Here is a 14,823-nt window from a genome sequence, read left to right as displayed (position 1 = left end):
GATGCAGTTGAAATTGAATGTTTAATTTAGTTTTTTAAAGACAACTGGATGAAAATGATGAGATGAATATTTAATTCGCCGCAAAACGTTCTCACAAAAAGTTCGATGGAAAGCATGAACAGTAACTTTGTAACTTATTTCATCGACGCAATCTTTTGCAAATTGTATAAACCGTAAACGCAGGAAAAGTGAATGAGATTTTCTTTTTATTTGTGTGTCTGTCGACCGTTTTCACCTCGATTGATTGAAATACGAAATTGAAATAGGGTGTGAAAGAAATTTAAAGTACCAATCAACAGTAGCACTAAAATTACTATCGATTGAAGAGGTGATCAAGCAAATCAAACCAAACTAACTAGAAAGAACACATATTGAGTGCGAATGAGCTTTACAAAAATTCTTCCCTGCATTGAAATAGATCGGTGTGAAAGAAAATGCGCGCGTAACTTAATGAAACTATGTATATGTAGCCATCGTGAATTAATGTTTTATTTTGAACAAATGAAAATGTGTGCTCGAGCTGTAGAGGAAGTTTTGTGTACAATATACGCAAAACAGCAACTATATCATTAGTAGATAGTGTCATGTAATGTGAAACGATACAATAATAGCGCAAGAACGAAAAATAATTTAATTCAAAAGGCGCGCTTGCCCCAAAACACGAGAGAGGAGCGCACGTCAAGATTAATAAAAGGGAAAAGAGAGTCGGAATCTCTTTAATCAGAATAAAAAAGGAACCGCTAGAAAGTGTGCAAAACACAACCTTTAGGAAGGAAGAGAGAGGGTTGGGGGTGTACCGGAATACACAAAGAACACAAACAAAATGACTGAATATACTAGTTTACACGAACGAAAACGAAACTTTAAGTACACGTAATAGGGAAATGGAAACGTAACTGACATACATATATTATGCAGACAAACATTATTACTCTAATACGAAGGCGCAAGTGACGCACATCCAGGGACAATGTTTTTCGGAAAAATGGTTCTGTTATGCATCGAACAAATCTGTCCGTAACGGAATGTTCGTAATTGTTCAATCAGGTGGGAGGAGGCGGTTAAACTGTCCCCTTATTGCTGTCCTATGGTATGGCAGCAAGACCTATTTGAGTCGACGTGGGGGGACGGAACCCGTTCGGCCGGATATAGAGATGGCAGCGGTGGTATTTTAAATGTAATGTTTTTTACTTGTGTGTTTAGCTCAAATGCAAATGCAAAACTAACAATTACTGTGATGATGGGTGGGGGGGGGGGGGGGGGAAGTTGTGTATAAAATGAAACTAACCAAGAAAAATCAAAAACGCAAAAATCCCGGCACCACGACGATACCGGCGACGATTTATTATGTGTACATTCGCGACATCCAGACATCAGGGCATCAGTTCTTGTTTCTGAATTGTGATAATCAAGTGGAGTTAAAAACTAAACAAACAGCAATAGTAGTCAGCCACAACAGTACACTATGTTTAGGTCGACGTGTTTAACATTTAATATAGGGAGAAAAAACTGTCACAGGTAAAAATGGACGTGTAAACAGTGCACTATTCTCTTACTGCGACAACAATTACTCAGGTACCAAATATACGGACAAACAATTACACACAAAACACACACACACACATTGGCAGGGAAGTGAGTTTTCTAACGAAACTTACAAATCAGCGCAGAAAGGTGAATTTGCTACATACACATAATACCGTACCAACATTTATACAACTATAAGGAGATAAACAATACAAAACAAGGCAATACTTCACTGCTACACCCTCTCTACATAATTGTAGAGATAAAAAAACACACAATATTACCTTAAAACCCACAAGAAATACACATCAAAGGAATGAAAATAATTATGAGGATAGTATAAAAACAAATTACACCATGTACAGAAAAGAAAGATCATTAGTATCATCCCAAATCAACGATAAAAAAGACGACTTTAATATAGCAGAGTAGGACCGACACCGACACTACTTATATTGGCAAGCTACTAATTGCAAGATTACAGGACAATTAGGAAGATAATGAATTTCAGATACATATTTCAGTTTTCTCGTCTCGTATTTCGTTTTCCATTGGGAAACTAGAAACACACGTTTTACACACGTATATAGTACAGCATCGAAAAGAGCAGGTTTAGTAATAGGAGACGACAGCAAGAGCATGTATTGGATGCAGGAAATTCCAAACAATCGGCACATTACTGAATTCTTCCAACAGACTGACCGCCATTTATGTGCTAAAACTTTGAAGGGGAAAATTTCTCTCGTAGAGAAATGTCACCCCAGCGACAACTGACTTATAGTACAGAGACCTGTGAGACTTTTTTTTTAGGAAGAAAACGGAAAAAATAGCAAATGGGCAAAAAATTAGGAAGAAAAAAATATAAAACTGTAGTACATACACGAACAAGTAAGTGTTGCAATCTCTGGCATGGCACAGAAAGCAAAACACACGAAACAACACCGACACATACTGCGCCGGAACACAGTGAACGAAAACATTCAATATCCTTATCAAACACACAAGTGAAGTAAAACGAAATTCAGGACGGTAGAAGGTACAGAGACAGAGAGCTAGAGAATGATGATCTAAAAGATGTAAAATTTTTCATTCTTGCTAATATTGTTGTATCGAAGCTGTGGAATGTGAGACAAATGAATGTTTGCGATTGACTGAATGCGCGAGAATAATAGAATAAGTGTGTATGACTGCATGCGTTGCACAGGGCACGTGAGATTGTGTGAAACGACGATGTATTTCTTTAGCTTTTAGTTTGCGTATGATCGACAACTAGTTGATTCCGATGCAAATGTATGCGGATGTATGATGCGAATGTGTGTATGTGTTTGTATACACGCCGTATGATCTGGGAAATTTGATCAAGTTATATTAGGAAAAGAAGAATTCATTTGTACAAAACAAGGAGTAGTAGACTTAAGAGTGGTGTAGCTGATTTGATAAGATTCATCTTTAAATAGTTTGACTTTTGTTATCATGTTATTTTTGATTGTGTTTTTACGTGGGTCAACAATTGGATGACGTTTGATACCCTTTTGCAATCTCATGTCCGTTTTGTTCTTAATCTAAGTTTTCGATGTATGGAAAACGCTACACAAAAGTGTGGTGTGAATTCTCTGTGGGCTGATGTTCATGCCGGTCGAGCCAGCAACCCAATTTAATTATTCCCTAGTCCTTTCGGTGTCTTTGAAGGTCCAGAAAGAGCTGAAAATAGGATAAAATTTACTTTCATAGCAGTTATATGTTGCAAGCTATTTGATGTTGACCCTATTTTTGAAGAAAACTGGTTTAGTAGGTGTAGGATACGACCATTCGTTTGTATCCGCTGCGTCTTATTACTTACCTCAAGTATGCCACTTTTCTATTCTATTACAATTCAACGCATACACGAATTCATCAGGAATCAAATAATGCTGATTGTTTTCCGTCGTGAATCACAGAATAATTTTTTTTAATAGGGCACTAGTCTTTTAAATAGAGTGAATGTGAAACAACAATTATTGCATTGTGTTTTGTATGCATCCTATGCAAGAGTGCATATTAGGTTTAATGTATGATCGTGATCGACACGGGTGTATGTGTGAGATGTGTATAGCGAGAGTGAGGGACGCGAGATAATTGCATTAAAATGCGTATGTAAAACTGTAACGTGCGATATGATCGTGTACAAGTGGCCGTGAGTGTGTAAATGCGAACTCTACAGAGGACTTCTTTTACTCCGGAACAAGAGAACGAGTGAACAAGATTAAATATAACAAAACACAAACATAAGGAACGACACTGACGCTTGACGGAACAAAGTGCGGGGCAAAGTGTGGCCCCAACCCCCAGGGTACGGGATGCTGGAAACTTTGACACAAAGCTGAATGAACGAACGAAAAGTTGAAACGTGATGAGAAACGCGTATGCGCCCGCGATCGTTATGAAAATAACCCCTAGCGGGCGCGTATGATCGAGTTTGAGACTGACCAAATAAAAGAAAAGGGGACTAGAAAGGAGGATGGCAGCTAGGGAAGAACACAAACATGTACAAACAACGGGAAAAAATCAACTACTGTTAAACACAAATGTCCAAATGACCAAAGACTTCTTGTGGTGGAGGAATAAGCAGCGATACACGACAGAAGCAGTGAACGACTTACATTTACCGGGTGCGAAAAACAAAGGTATGAAAAGCTTTCAATCATTATCATTATAAGGACACACGTACGATCATCGGGGATCATTCCGATTTTGGCGGGGCGACATTGGGCGACTGAAAGCTTGATCACCACCCTGTTGCTGCTACTAGGACTACGTTTTAGGACTACTATAGGACAAATACTTCAAATAACTATACACTACTACGAGTGACCACTACTGTTACTACTTTAGTATCATTACACACAACATTGTGCTGTGAGAGAAAGCGAGAGTGAGTGTATGTGCAAGGACGTGTGTCGAATGTGCGAGTCAGGAGATCTACTGCGGAAGAAGGATGAGTCTGTGAAACGCGGTACACGTGTGCATGCGTGACGAATCTGTGAATACATAATAATGCTGCGTATAAGTGGTGCGAGCGTGCGTGCGGGGTTGGGTTATGGGTTGGATAGAGTAAGCGAATTTTGGGAGAAAAAAAAGGAAAAGGATACGAGCGCATGTATTTTGCTGTGACCGCGGTACAGGTTGATGAATGTACATTTGTTGGATGTGCGGATGTAAGTTATATTTGTGCGGATTTGTATGAGATATATATGTGTGCGATAATTGAGAATGTGAAGAGAGAGAAAGGGAGAGAGAGAGAGAGAGTATGTTGATGATGACTGAATAAAAAATACATGACTGCCAAAAGCAAAAAAAAAAAACAATTGCGTATGAGCAACGACTATTTTTAATGTTTTTTTGTTGTTAATAATTCTAGTCATACACACTACACCTATTTGTATATATAAAGATGTTTCTTTTTTGTTTTTATTTTGTTTGAGCTAAGCTCTAACCAGTCCACTTTTTTTACCCATTATAAATGGTGAAAGGTCGGCGATTTTAACAGAAAGAAAATGTAAAACTATCAAACTATTAGAATAATTGATAAACAAAAAAAACAAAGGCTGTGCTTGATAGATAATTGTAGGGAAAAATGATAATGCGTTATAAAAGGAACAGGAAGATGTGCACAATGAGACCGAGCAGTGCAGTAAGAGAGCAAGACTTTATCCTTGCTTCCATGTGATTAATACGATAACTGTGTTTATTATTTTAATGTCTACGTCATTTCCCTCCGAATCGTTTTAATCACTTTTTCGTTTATGTGTTTTATAAAAGATTTTTGCTTCTATATTTACTTATTCGTTTTCCAACCGTGTTCCGATGAAAACACACACATGCTTTGGTGAAGCGCTGGAAGAGCGGCTCAAAAATGAAATATATATTATAATTTGAAAAAAGAACAATTCCGATACAAATTATTTTCCCGACATTGATAAGCAACGAATTTGTGGTTTTACATAAGAATTGAAAGATTTTAATTGAAGAATTTGAGTGCACAAAGCCGCGTGTTGGGTAAGTGTGATTACAATATATTGAATTTCGATCATTCTGACGCTGCTCTAACGACATCACTTGCACTTAGGTGAGAATCCGGCGAATCTGCTTAGTAAGAAAGGATGCTCCTATTGACAAAATTGCCTACTAAGTGTTTTTTCAATACAAATTTGCCTTAGAAGTGCCTTAGTTGGCGGATTTACAAAGATTTTGCCAATAGGGGCGTATCAGTTGAAAGCATCTTGGCTTCATGCTTTTGTTCTTTATCTCTGGATGAAATCCTAATCGAGACCCAGAGTTACCCGCATGAAGCAAAGAGGCATCACACCTTGGATGCTGTCCGATTCGTACTGGCCCCGCACCACTTCTTGCCTTTGACCGCTAGATAAATTACAGAGTAAGAGGATGTAGACGTTTATAGACGTGGTGTATATGAACCACGATCACGCGGACCAACAAGTCACAGGACAGCACCTTCCTGCCGGTCCGCACTTATTTGCTTCCCTCCAACGCCAGCCCGATTGACGATTCCGGAGTAGCCGCCACGACGTCACCTTCTCCCAAGCCAAGTCAGCCTGAATCTAAGGTTGCTACTCCTTAAACCAGAAAAACGCCGCTTCTATCTGCCTAACATCGCTTGAATCGTGGCATTCAAGAGTGCATTTCATGTAGACTGCTTGATCAGGGTAGCTGCAAGACAAGGTGTAATGCAAGAGAGCCGTCACGAATTCACCTTGTGAACCATCTAAAAAGAAATTTTACTATATTTGAGGCTGCTACATTACATTCGCCTCTTCGTTCGATTGTTTGGTGCCGTTCTCATGGCGTGACACACTCGGCAGGCCTGCACCGAAGAGTCTAGAGAGATCATAGTACAGCAAAAAAAGCTTCTCCGTCTATATTTCCTCACACTCTTTTAAGCACCCTTCTCTCGAAGGCATCAGGCAGGCGTTGAACAGCCTGCGTATATTTGTAAAGTAGTAGTCTGAGTCTTGAAATCTAATAAAGGGAAATGTAAATGATAGGATGCCAACTTAAGAGTATAGTTCAAGCGAATATGAATTTTAACCACGTAGAAAATGTCCTTTTTCATATCAATTGCTTGCGCTTCTCTGACTACTTTTTGTGGTTCTGTGTCTTTTTTTTTCTGTTGATTCGCTAATGTATTGGGGTGTTTCTATATCAGTGATCGAGGATTTCATAGCCGTTTGCGCTATTTTTTAGTTGGTTCGCCGCACCCTAACACTATCATGTGCATTTCTCTGTATTATCTACGGATTTAATTTAAAACTGTTGATATCAATGCCATTGAACTACTTCAAAGAAACCTTGTGAATTTCGGATTTTAAATTGGTTCGGTCATTGCTCAAAACTCACAACAATCAATTGATTCCTTCCGAACTGTTTTCATCCATACCATTCGTTCTTTATAGAACCATCCCGCTTTTATTACCACACGACAATCTGACTCACACGACGAGGCTTGCGGATCATAGAAAATTATTTCACGTAACCAAACGTTTGATGTTGGAACACATCACACACTGTTGCTCGCGTTTTACAGTTCCATTACCGTGAGCTCCGTCTCGAAAAGCATCACTTCGCTATCCCCTGATTCTGTGTCAAGCTTTTTACATTTCACGCAGACGTCGGACAGCTGATCGCACTGAAGCGGCAGCCGTGGTCGAGTACACCCAGGCACCGCCGGCAACGACACGATTGCATCGCTTGCACGACCAAATGCCTACGCAGGTACGCTTCATGGCATCCTACAAAGAGGAAATGGGTTTTAGTTGATAATTACTCGATCTGTTGTCGAAAACAAAGAAAAACTTACCTTGCCACAGAACGTGCAGGTGTACTTGGCGTGCTGGGTGATTTCCATTTTTTTCACCATCTTACGCAGCGAAGCACCATAACGGGTACCGTATTTACCGACGATTCCAACCTTTCTGGTACGCTTGGCCTAAAATGTATCAAACAGCGGAACATTATCATCAGAGGTTCACATAAACCGCAGTAAAATCTGCATAAACGGCAACAGCAATTCGCATGAACATCACTTAATCCGCAAAACGCAAACAAGGCCGGGTTTTGCCACTACGTTGTCAAGGCAGAGACCCACCGCCGCTTGCACTACGAAGCACTAGTCAACATATCGTCAAAAACCCAAGAAAGTCTCGTCGTGCGAAACTAAATTAATGATGTGCATGCTGCAGAAACTGTGCCAATCACTTTACACCAAAAACTAACCATTTTAGAGGGAAATTATCCGATCTTTTGCAGCTTTTAAAACCTGGCACAAAATGTGTGCACTCTCCGCAATCGGACGGGGACAAAAAGAAAGAGATAGGTTGAATGTCAACAAGCGGAAGTTGCTATTCTGTCACTGGCACTTTTGGCTGCGTACTTTTCTGATGTCACGGAAACGGTCGTCGTACGTGCTCCGGGAAGATGCGTTTAAATGTCTTTTTTTTTAATTTTTCTTTTGAATTGAATACAGAAAAGGTATTTTATGTGACATAATAATTATTTTTATTTCAATTTAAGACAACATAATTAAGAAATGTGTTTTATTTTATACATTTCAATTGATTTCAACCTACAAAGAGTAAACTCTGAACATGCCCCATCATATTTGACAGGAACAGAAGTGTTTCCAAGAGGCTGGATCATTCTGCACAAGGAAATTCTCCGAGTAAGCAAGAATAATATTAATTATTACGCGTGGTATGAAACATGCAACAAGCAACAACAAATAAAATCAGTACATGTCTGATCTAAGATGTTTTTTCTATGTAATTATCTAGTCTGGCTTTGCTCTGTTCGAATAAAAATTATTGAACATTTTTATCGACGGCTGAGTGTGAACTGTCACATTCGTATATAAAAGGCATTATGAACCGACCTGCTCTTCACACACTTTGCACAGTTTGGCCAACAATACATCGGGTCAGCAAAAGTTTATCTTTTTCGTTTACGTTTCACCAATAATTCAGTGCGAAAAACGATTCAACTCAGCAGAATGCAGATGATTGTGTGACAAATGAAGGTGAGTTAGTGAAATCTGCATGCAAAAGTACTCCGGGAAAGGTTTTGTTAAGTTGCTACGAGCTCAGTTCTTAGTTGGCACCTTCTACTGCTGCTACTACTACTACTACAGCAAACAGCGGCGAAGACGAAGTTGTCGTCATCGCAAAAAAGTAAAAAAGAATAGTGCATATTATTACAATTTTCTGACTAATCTGTTTGTTATTTGCTTTTATTTCGGGCTTAGCACATCGCTACCGGAAGAATCTGATGGGCTGTGGCGATACAGTGTGGAAAGAATTGTGTGCCGCGCGGGACGATACGTTCTGTAACTGTGTGGCGCAAGAAGCGGTACGACCGGTACGAAAGCGATTCGAGATAGAAAAGTGAAAAAAACAACACATCTCCAGTAAAGACATTCCTAGTGGGCCGAGCAGGCAGTGCGTAGAACTGTGTCTGGCTGTGTGTGAGTGAATTTGAGTGTGTGCGCTGCATCCGGTGCAGCGATATCGAAGTAACAACACCAAAAAAACATTATGACGAGACACAGTTCTGTCAGCAGCAGAATGAGGGGAACCGTTGCCGTCGGTTTCCTTCCAATTGTTTGCCTCCTCATGACGGTGGCATCAGTGGAAGCCTTCTACCTTCCCGGGTTGGCACCGGTGAACTATTGTCGCAAATCAGAGATGCAAAAATCGTGCAAGGTAAGAAGGGAAGGAACGATAGAAGAATGTTTTTTCTTTCCTTTGCTAATGGCCCTTTATTGAATTTTTCCAGTCCGAGGTAACATTGTATGTGAATCGACTAAATACGGAGGAATCGGTAATTCCGTACGAGTATCATCACTTCGATTTTTGTCCAATCGATGAAGCAAACTCACCGGTAGAAAATCTCGGCCAGGTAGTGTTTGGCGAACGCATCCGACCTGGGCCGTACAAAATTCAATTCCTCGAGGACGTGAAGTGTGCGAAAGCATGCGTAAAACACTACAAGGGTGGTGATCCGGACAGTGATCATCGGTTGATGGTGTTGAAGAAGGGTATGAGTTTAAACTATCAGCACCATTGGATAGTAGATAACATGCCTGTTACCTGGTGCTATCCGTTGGAAAACGAGCGCCAATACTGCAGTACCGGATTCCCGATGGGATGTCTCGTACGCCGACATCCGGACGGGGAAGAAGGCTGCATTACCAATCCTAATTATAATCGTGCCGGGTATTATTATCCGTTCAACCACGTCGATCTGACCATAACGTACCACAGCGGTGCTACCGAGGAGTGGGGTGTCGCGTTTAAGCAGAATGGTGGGCGTATCATCTCGGTAAAGGTGGTTCCATCGTCCATTAATCACAAAGACCCGAACGAGCTGAACTGCGACAGTAAGGAACCGATCGAGATTCAATCCAGCGCACTACCGAACGGTCAAACGCTGGACATTGTCTACACGTACTCGGTACACTTTACGCAGAACAACAAAATTAAGTGGTCCTCACGGTGGGATTACATTCTCGAGTCGATGCCGCACACCAATATCCAGTGGTTTAGCATTTTAAACTCGCTCGTAATCGTACTGTTCCTGTCCGGCATGGTGGCGATGATAATGCTCCGAACGCTGCACAAGGACATCGCACGGTATAATCAGATGGATTCCGGTGAGGATGCACAGGAAGAGTTTGGCTGGAAGCTGGTGCACGGGGACGTGTTTCGGCCACCGCGCAAGGGCATGCTGCTGTCCGTATTCCTTGGCTCGGGTATACAAGTGTTTTGCATGACTTTAGTCACGCTCGCTTTCGCGTGTCTCGGATTTCTTTCACCGGCCAATCGTGGTGCTTTGATGACGTGTGCTATGGTACTGTTTGTGCTACTCGGCACACCGGCTGGTTATGTTTCGGCTCGCATCTACAAGAGCTTTGGCGGTATCAAATGGAAGAGCAATGTGCTGCTGACCTCCATGTTGTGCCCAGGGTAAGTAAGCTAAATTAGTCTTTTTCCTGTTTTAAAAACGAATTTATAAATGAGTTTAAACTACTTGTTTCGCCTTTTTCAGCGTCGTGTTTGGGCTGTTTTTCGTGATGAACTTGATACTGTGGAGCAAAGGAAGTTCGGGTGCCGTTCCCTTTTCGACTCTGATTGCGCTGCTTGCCCTTTGGTTCGGTGTTTCCGTTCCGCTTACGTTTGTTGGAGCGTACTTTGGTTTCCGGAAGAGGGTGAGTAATCATAGCACAGGCATGTGTTTTGTAGTACTTTATCGTTTTGATTTATCCCTCCTGAATTTACACGAAAAAATTGTTAGAATGGATCGCATGCATCAAATTGGCACAGAAATTGTCGATAGGATGCAGCTGACGGGCATTGGGTAGGTTAGTCGATTTAGGTATGATATCAATGTTTAGCCGGCTTCTCCTCCAACTGGTGTTCTCCCTATGTTGTTTCTTGATGGCATGCATTTTGTACTATAAATCTCCCCGTGCATGGTCAATGCGGAGCGAAAAAAGACCGACTTTGACATCCCCTTCTCGCTGATTGGTAACCAACGCAGCAGTTTCTTGGGTAACTTGGTATGTGAAATAAAGTTCAGCTTGGAGTTCACTTCTTTGGTGGGGGAAGTAAAATATTAAGTATCCTGAAAGTCATTGCCATCCAGGGTGCGATAGGCTTCGGCATCTAACACCACCGTCTCATCGGGTTTCACCGAGAAAATTGTGTTCTTCATCTTCATCTTAATCATTCGCAGTGAACGCCAGGGACTTTTTCACTGTTTGGCCGATTGCAGCGACCTCATGGCAAAGCGCACTCAGCGATGTAGCACCCTTTTCCCTTTGTCTACCTCTTCGGCTTTCTTTGAACTTTCTTTCGATGCCCTGATTGTTGTCCAATAGTGCCAAGATGTTGTAGATTCGGGAATGTGTATATTCGGCATTCACAAAGTGCAGTTTTCGATACGGCTGGGTACCCTGCTATGAATGCGCATATTTCTGAACGAGTTCCTTAACAATTTTTGCCGTCATATAGAATTTCAAATTTTGTCTGCTGACTAATAGATTTATATGATTCATGCTGAATAGGTTGTTTCATCGTTGCGGTGAAGACAGCAGACTTTATTGCCAATTATGTGAAAATAGAACCGATCTTCCATCGAACCATCGAATTCATCACACAATTACGGCTTTCTTCTTCGGACTAAAACTACCGTCTCCTGGGACGAGAATCCAATATCCCGATCTTTGTTTTGCGCGCAACACTTTACTTTATTTCAGTTTGGGGCTATCACGCCTTTTTTCGATGTAGATGGGCTGAAAATGACCTGGAGCAGTTCGTAAACCTTCCCGAATCTCAGACAAAAACGAAGCTTTAAAACCAAACAAAATATTCTGTTTCCCAATGAAAATTGATTATTGGTCTGGTGTAGTGATGGCTAAAACCTTATTTTTCCCGTAGTAACTCCGGAATTACTCTGAAGTAATCCGGAATTTACTCGGGAGTAATCCGGAGTGCGCTAAGGAATCAATTGCAGGTAGTTGTTTTTACTTCGGATCCAAAATCGAAAACGAAATCTCTGTCGATGCTGGAGTAATTCCGCATTTACACAAACCCGTTCATTATCAACGTCTATACCAAAGTTTAAAATGCCATAAATGTACCATATTGTTAGAATGTTAGCCCAAAAGTATTCTAGTGCCAGGCACCTTTGTCCCATGCGAAAGGGTGTTCTTAAAAACTCCGGAGTTGACTACGGATTTTACACGTCGGAGTCGGAGTGGTTTCATTACACCACTCCAGAGATCCCGTCACTAATCTGGTGAGGCGACTGCGGCGCAAATCTTCAAAAGGCATGACGGGAATTTAAATACCACCATGACCGTTCCACTTTACTGAGAGTACTAAATATCCAACTACGTGGTAGCAGCCAATCTATTAAGCTACTAGTTAGCCAATCCATGTCCGGTGTGACCTAGCAGGCTGTCAAAGCCTGCTTTCATTTAAATCAAATTTTAAATTTAAATTTTCATTTAAATCGAAAATTTAAATGATTTTTTTTAATATATTGGGTCGATCTGGGTGGTCAACATGATCATTTTATCATCGTGCATTGCGTCAGAAAGATACCAGAAAGATTGAGCTGCAATGGCCGTGCATACGGCCTGAAGGAATATATAGAAATATGAAAAAAGGACCCGAAAGAACTTCGACCTCTGAGGAAAGCATAAAGGCTACGAAGTAAGACAGCGGTTCCGCGGTAAGATCCGCTAGTCATGTTGGCATCCATCTAGAAACGTAAACCTACTCTAAGATCACGCATTTTTCGAATTTTGCTTGCCACACACTATAAAACTCGAACTAAACTAGATTAATGACTATCAACGATCTGCTAACTAACCCCCACTAACTAATCTTTTATGTTGCTTCCTTCCGCAGTCCTTGGAGCATCCTGTGCGAACGAATCAGATTCCACGCCAGATTCCGGATCAATCCATCTACACCCAACCGATCCCGGGCATCATTATGGGCGGTGTGCTACCGTTTGGTTGTATCTTCATTCAGTTGTTCTTCATCCTGAACTCACTGTGGTCAAGCCAGATGTACTACATGTTTGGCTTCCTGTTTCTGGTGTTCTTGATCCTCGTGATCACCTGCTCGGAGACGACGATTCTGCTGTGCTACTTCCATCTGTGTGCAGAAGACTATCACTGGTGGTGGCGATCGTTCCTAACGTCTGGATTTACCGCCGTCTATCTGTTCGTGTACTGCTGTCACTATTTTGCCACGAAGCTACAGATCGAAGATGCTGCCTCGACTTTCCTGTACTTTGGCTACACGCTTATCATGGTGTTTTTGTTCTTCTTGCTAACTGGTTCGATAGGGTTCTTTGCCTGCTTTTGGTTTATCCGCAAAATCTACAGCGTGGTAAAAGTGGATTAAAAGCAGTGCGCCCTTACCTTTTGCTGTGTGTAAGTTGGGCGGTCACTTTCCGCTGCGGTAGGTGTGACCTCCGTCTTTCGACACGTACAGTAGTCCCTGTGCTTTGTATTTGCCTTCATTTAATTTTATCGTTACTTTTCCCTCCGATTGGATTTCGTTGTAGTATATGTACCACATATCTGGATCAAACAGACAGAACACAACAACGTTCAGCATTATGTGCGGCACAAACCCATTTACAACGTTCATGCGCGCGATGTTTTGTAGGGAACTAAGTAGCAGGGGCGCAATACCGACAATACACTGCAGCAACTAAATTATCAACAAACTATACCCTATATTTTACCTTTTTTTGTGACGCAGGCAGATGATTTAATCGCGCAAAATTGGAATGAAATGTTTTGACGATGAGAGTAGTTTGTAAATGGTTTGATTCGGTGTGGGGTGTTTGTGTCTGTGCAACATAACAGTGTGTCTGTGTGTGTCTCGATTTCGTATCGGAAAAGGGAAAGATAAGTGCAGGATAGCATTATGCTGTAATTTTGTTTGTTAGAATTCCAATTTATTGTTTATTATTGTATCGCGTGAGCCGGAGATTCCTTTTTCCGGCTTAGTTATAATTGACAGAAATAACGTGAACTGCTGGCATAGCTGCAATTAGATTAGCGCTGTATTCTTTTTCCTGTCCTCCAAAAAAAAAAATCTTACCACTCATTACACTTATCCCGTGGTCAAGCTCTGAACCGGAACCGAAACTCGGGTACTGTGTAGTGGCGCAGTAGTGTTTTGTCCAACAGCAGCAGCACACCAATTCTTATGTACAACTTCATATGTCCTCTTTTCCAAATACTAGGTTAGAAATCGTGTCACGCGATGAGCGAGAGTATTAGGGCGGTGAAGGAGGGAGGGATGAAGGAGCTCAGACAAGCGATCGAAAGAATACACAAAGTAGAGAATGAATATCGTGTTTACACAAAAAACGACACACACACACACCGCCACACGGCACTAATTTTCCGCACATTTTTTTATTTCGCTGCGTAAATTATTTATAAGAATTATTTCTTCCGTTCCCTTATTAAATCCAATGTCGTGCAGTGAGAAATGGAGTACAGAACAACATAATAGAAGAACAGAAACAGAAGAGAATAATAATATTTGAAACAATTAGAATGAAAAAAAAACTGTAAATCGGAAAACAAGAGGATAAAACTCTATGTGTGTGTGCGTGTTTGTTTGTTTTTTTGAGTGGATGAAGCGCAACTTTCGCACCTCAACAACAAGGATCGCTCGATCGGCCGTGAATCGATGTGGATGATGTGATGAA

General features: G+C 41.1%; 2 protein-coding genes across 2 annotated transcripts; one reads left to right on the top strand and one right to left on the bottom strand.

Annotated features, from left to right (window-relative positions):
• Positions 1-7,125: 7,125 nt before the first annotated feature.
• On the bottom strand, positions 7,126-7,946 carry LOC126565700 (60S ribosomal protein L37a). Its single transcript, XM_050222904.1, has 3 exons — positions 7,798-7,946; positions 7,382-7,510; positions 7,126-7,313 (listed from the first exon to the last, which is right to left on the bottom strand). Exons 1-3 carry the CDS (start codon positions 7,798-7,800, stop codon positions 7,176-7,178), a joined length of 270 nt encoding a protein of 89 aa, XP_050078861.1. The 5' UTR covers positions 7,801-7,946; the 3' UTR covers positions 7,126-7,175.
• A 1,036-nt stretch (positions 7,947-8,982) lies between these two features.
• On the top strand, positions 8,983-13,496 carry LOC126564253 (transmembrane 9 superfamily member 2). The gene is made up of 4 exons (XM_050221249.1): positions 8,983-9,278; positions 9,352-10,541; positions 10,624-10,783; positions 12,993-13,496. Exons 1-4 carry the CDS (start codon positions 9,111-9,113, stop codon positions 13,494-13,496), a joined length of 2,022 nt encoding a protein of 673 aa, XP_050077206.1. The 5' UTR covers positions 8,983-9,110.
• Positions 13,497-14,823: the final 1,327 nt, after the last annotated feature.

Source organism: Anopheles maculipalpis, chromosome 3RL, assembly GCF_943734695.1.
Source record: "Anopheles maculipalpis chromosome 3RL, idAnoMacuDA_375_x, whole genome shotgun sequence".
Lineage (NCBI taxonomy): Eukaryota > Metazoa > Arthropoda > Insecta > Diptera > Culicidae > Anopheles > Anopheles maculipalpis.
The sequence above is the reverse complement of the archived record's forward strand: the minus strand, read 5'-3'. Positions and strand labels throughout refer to the sequence as shown.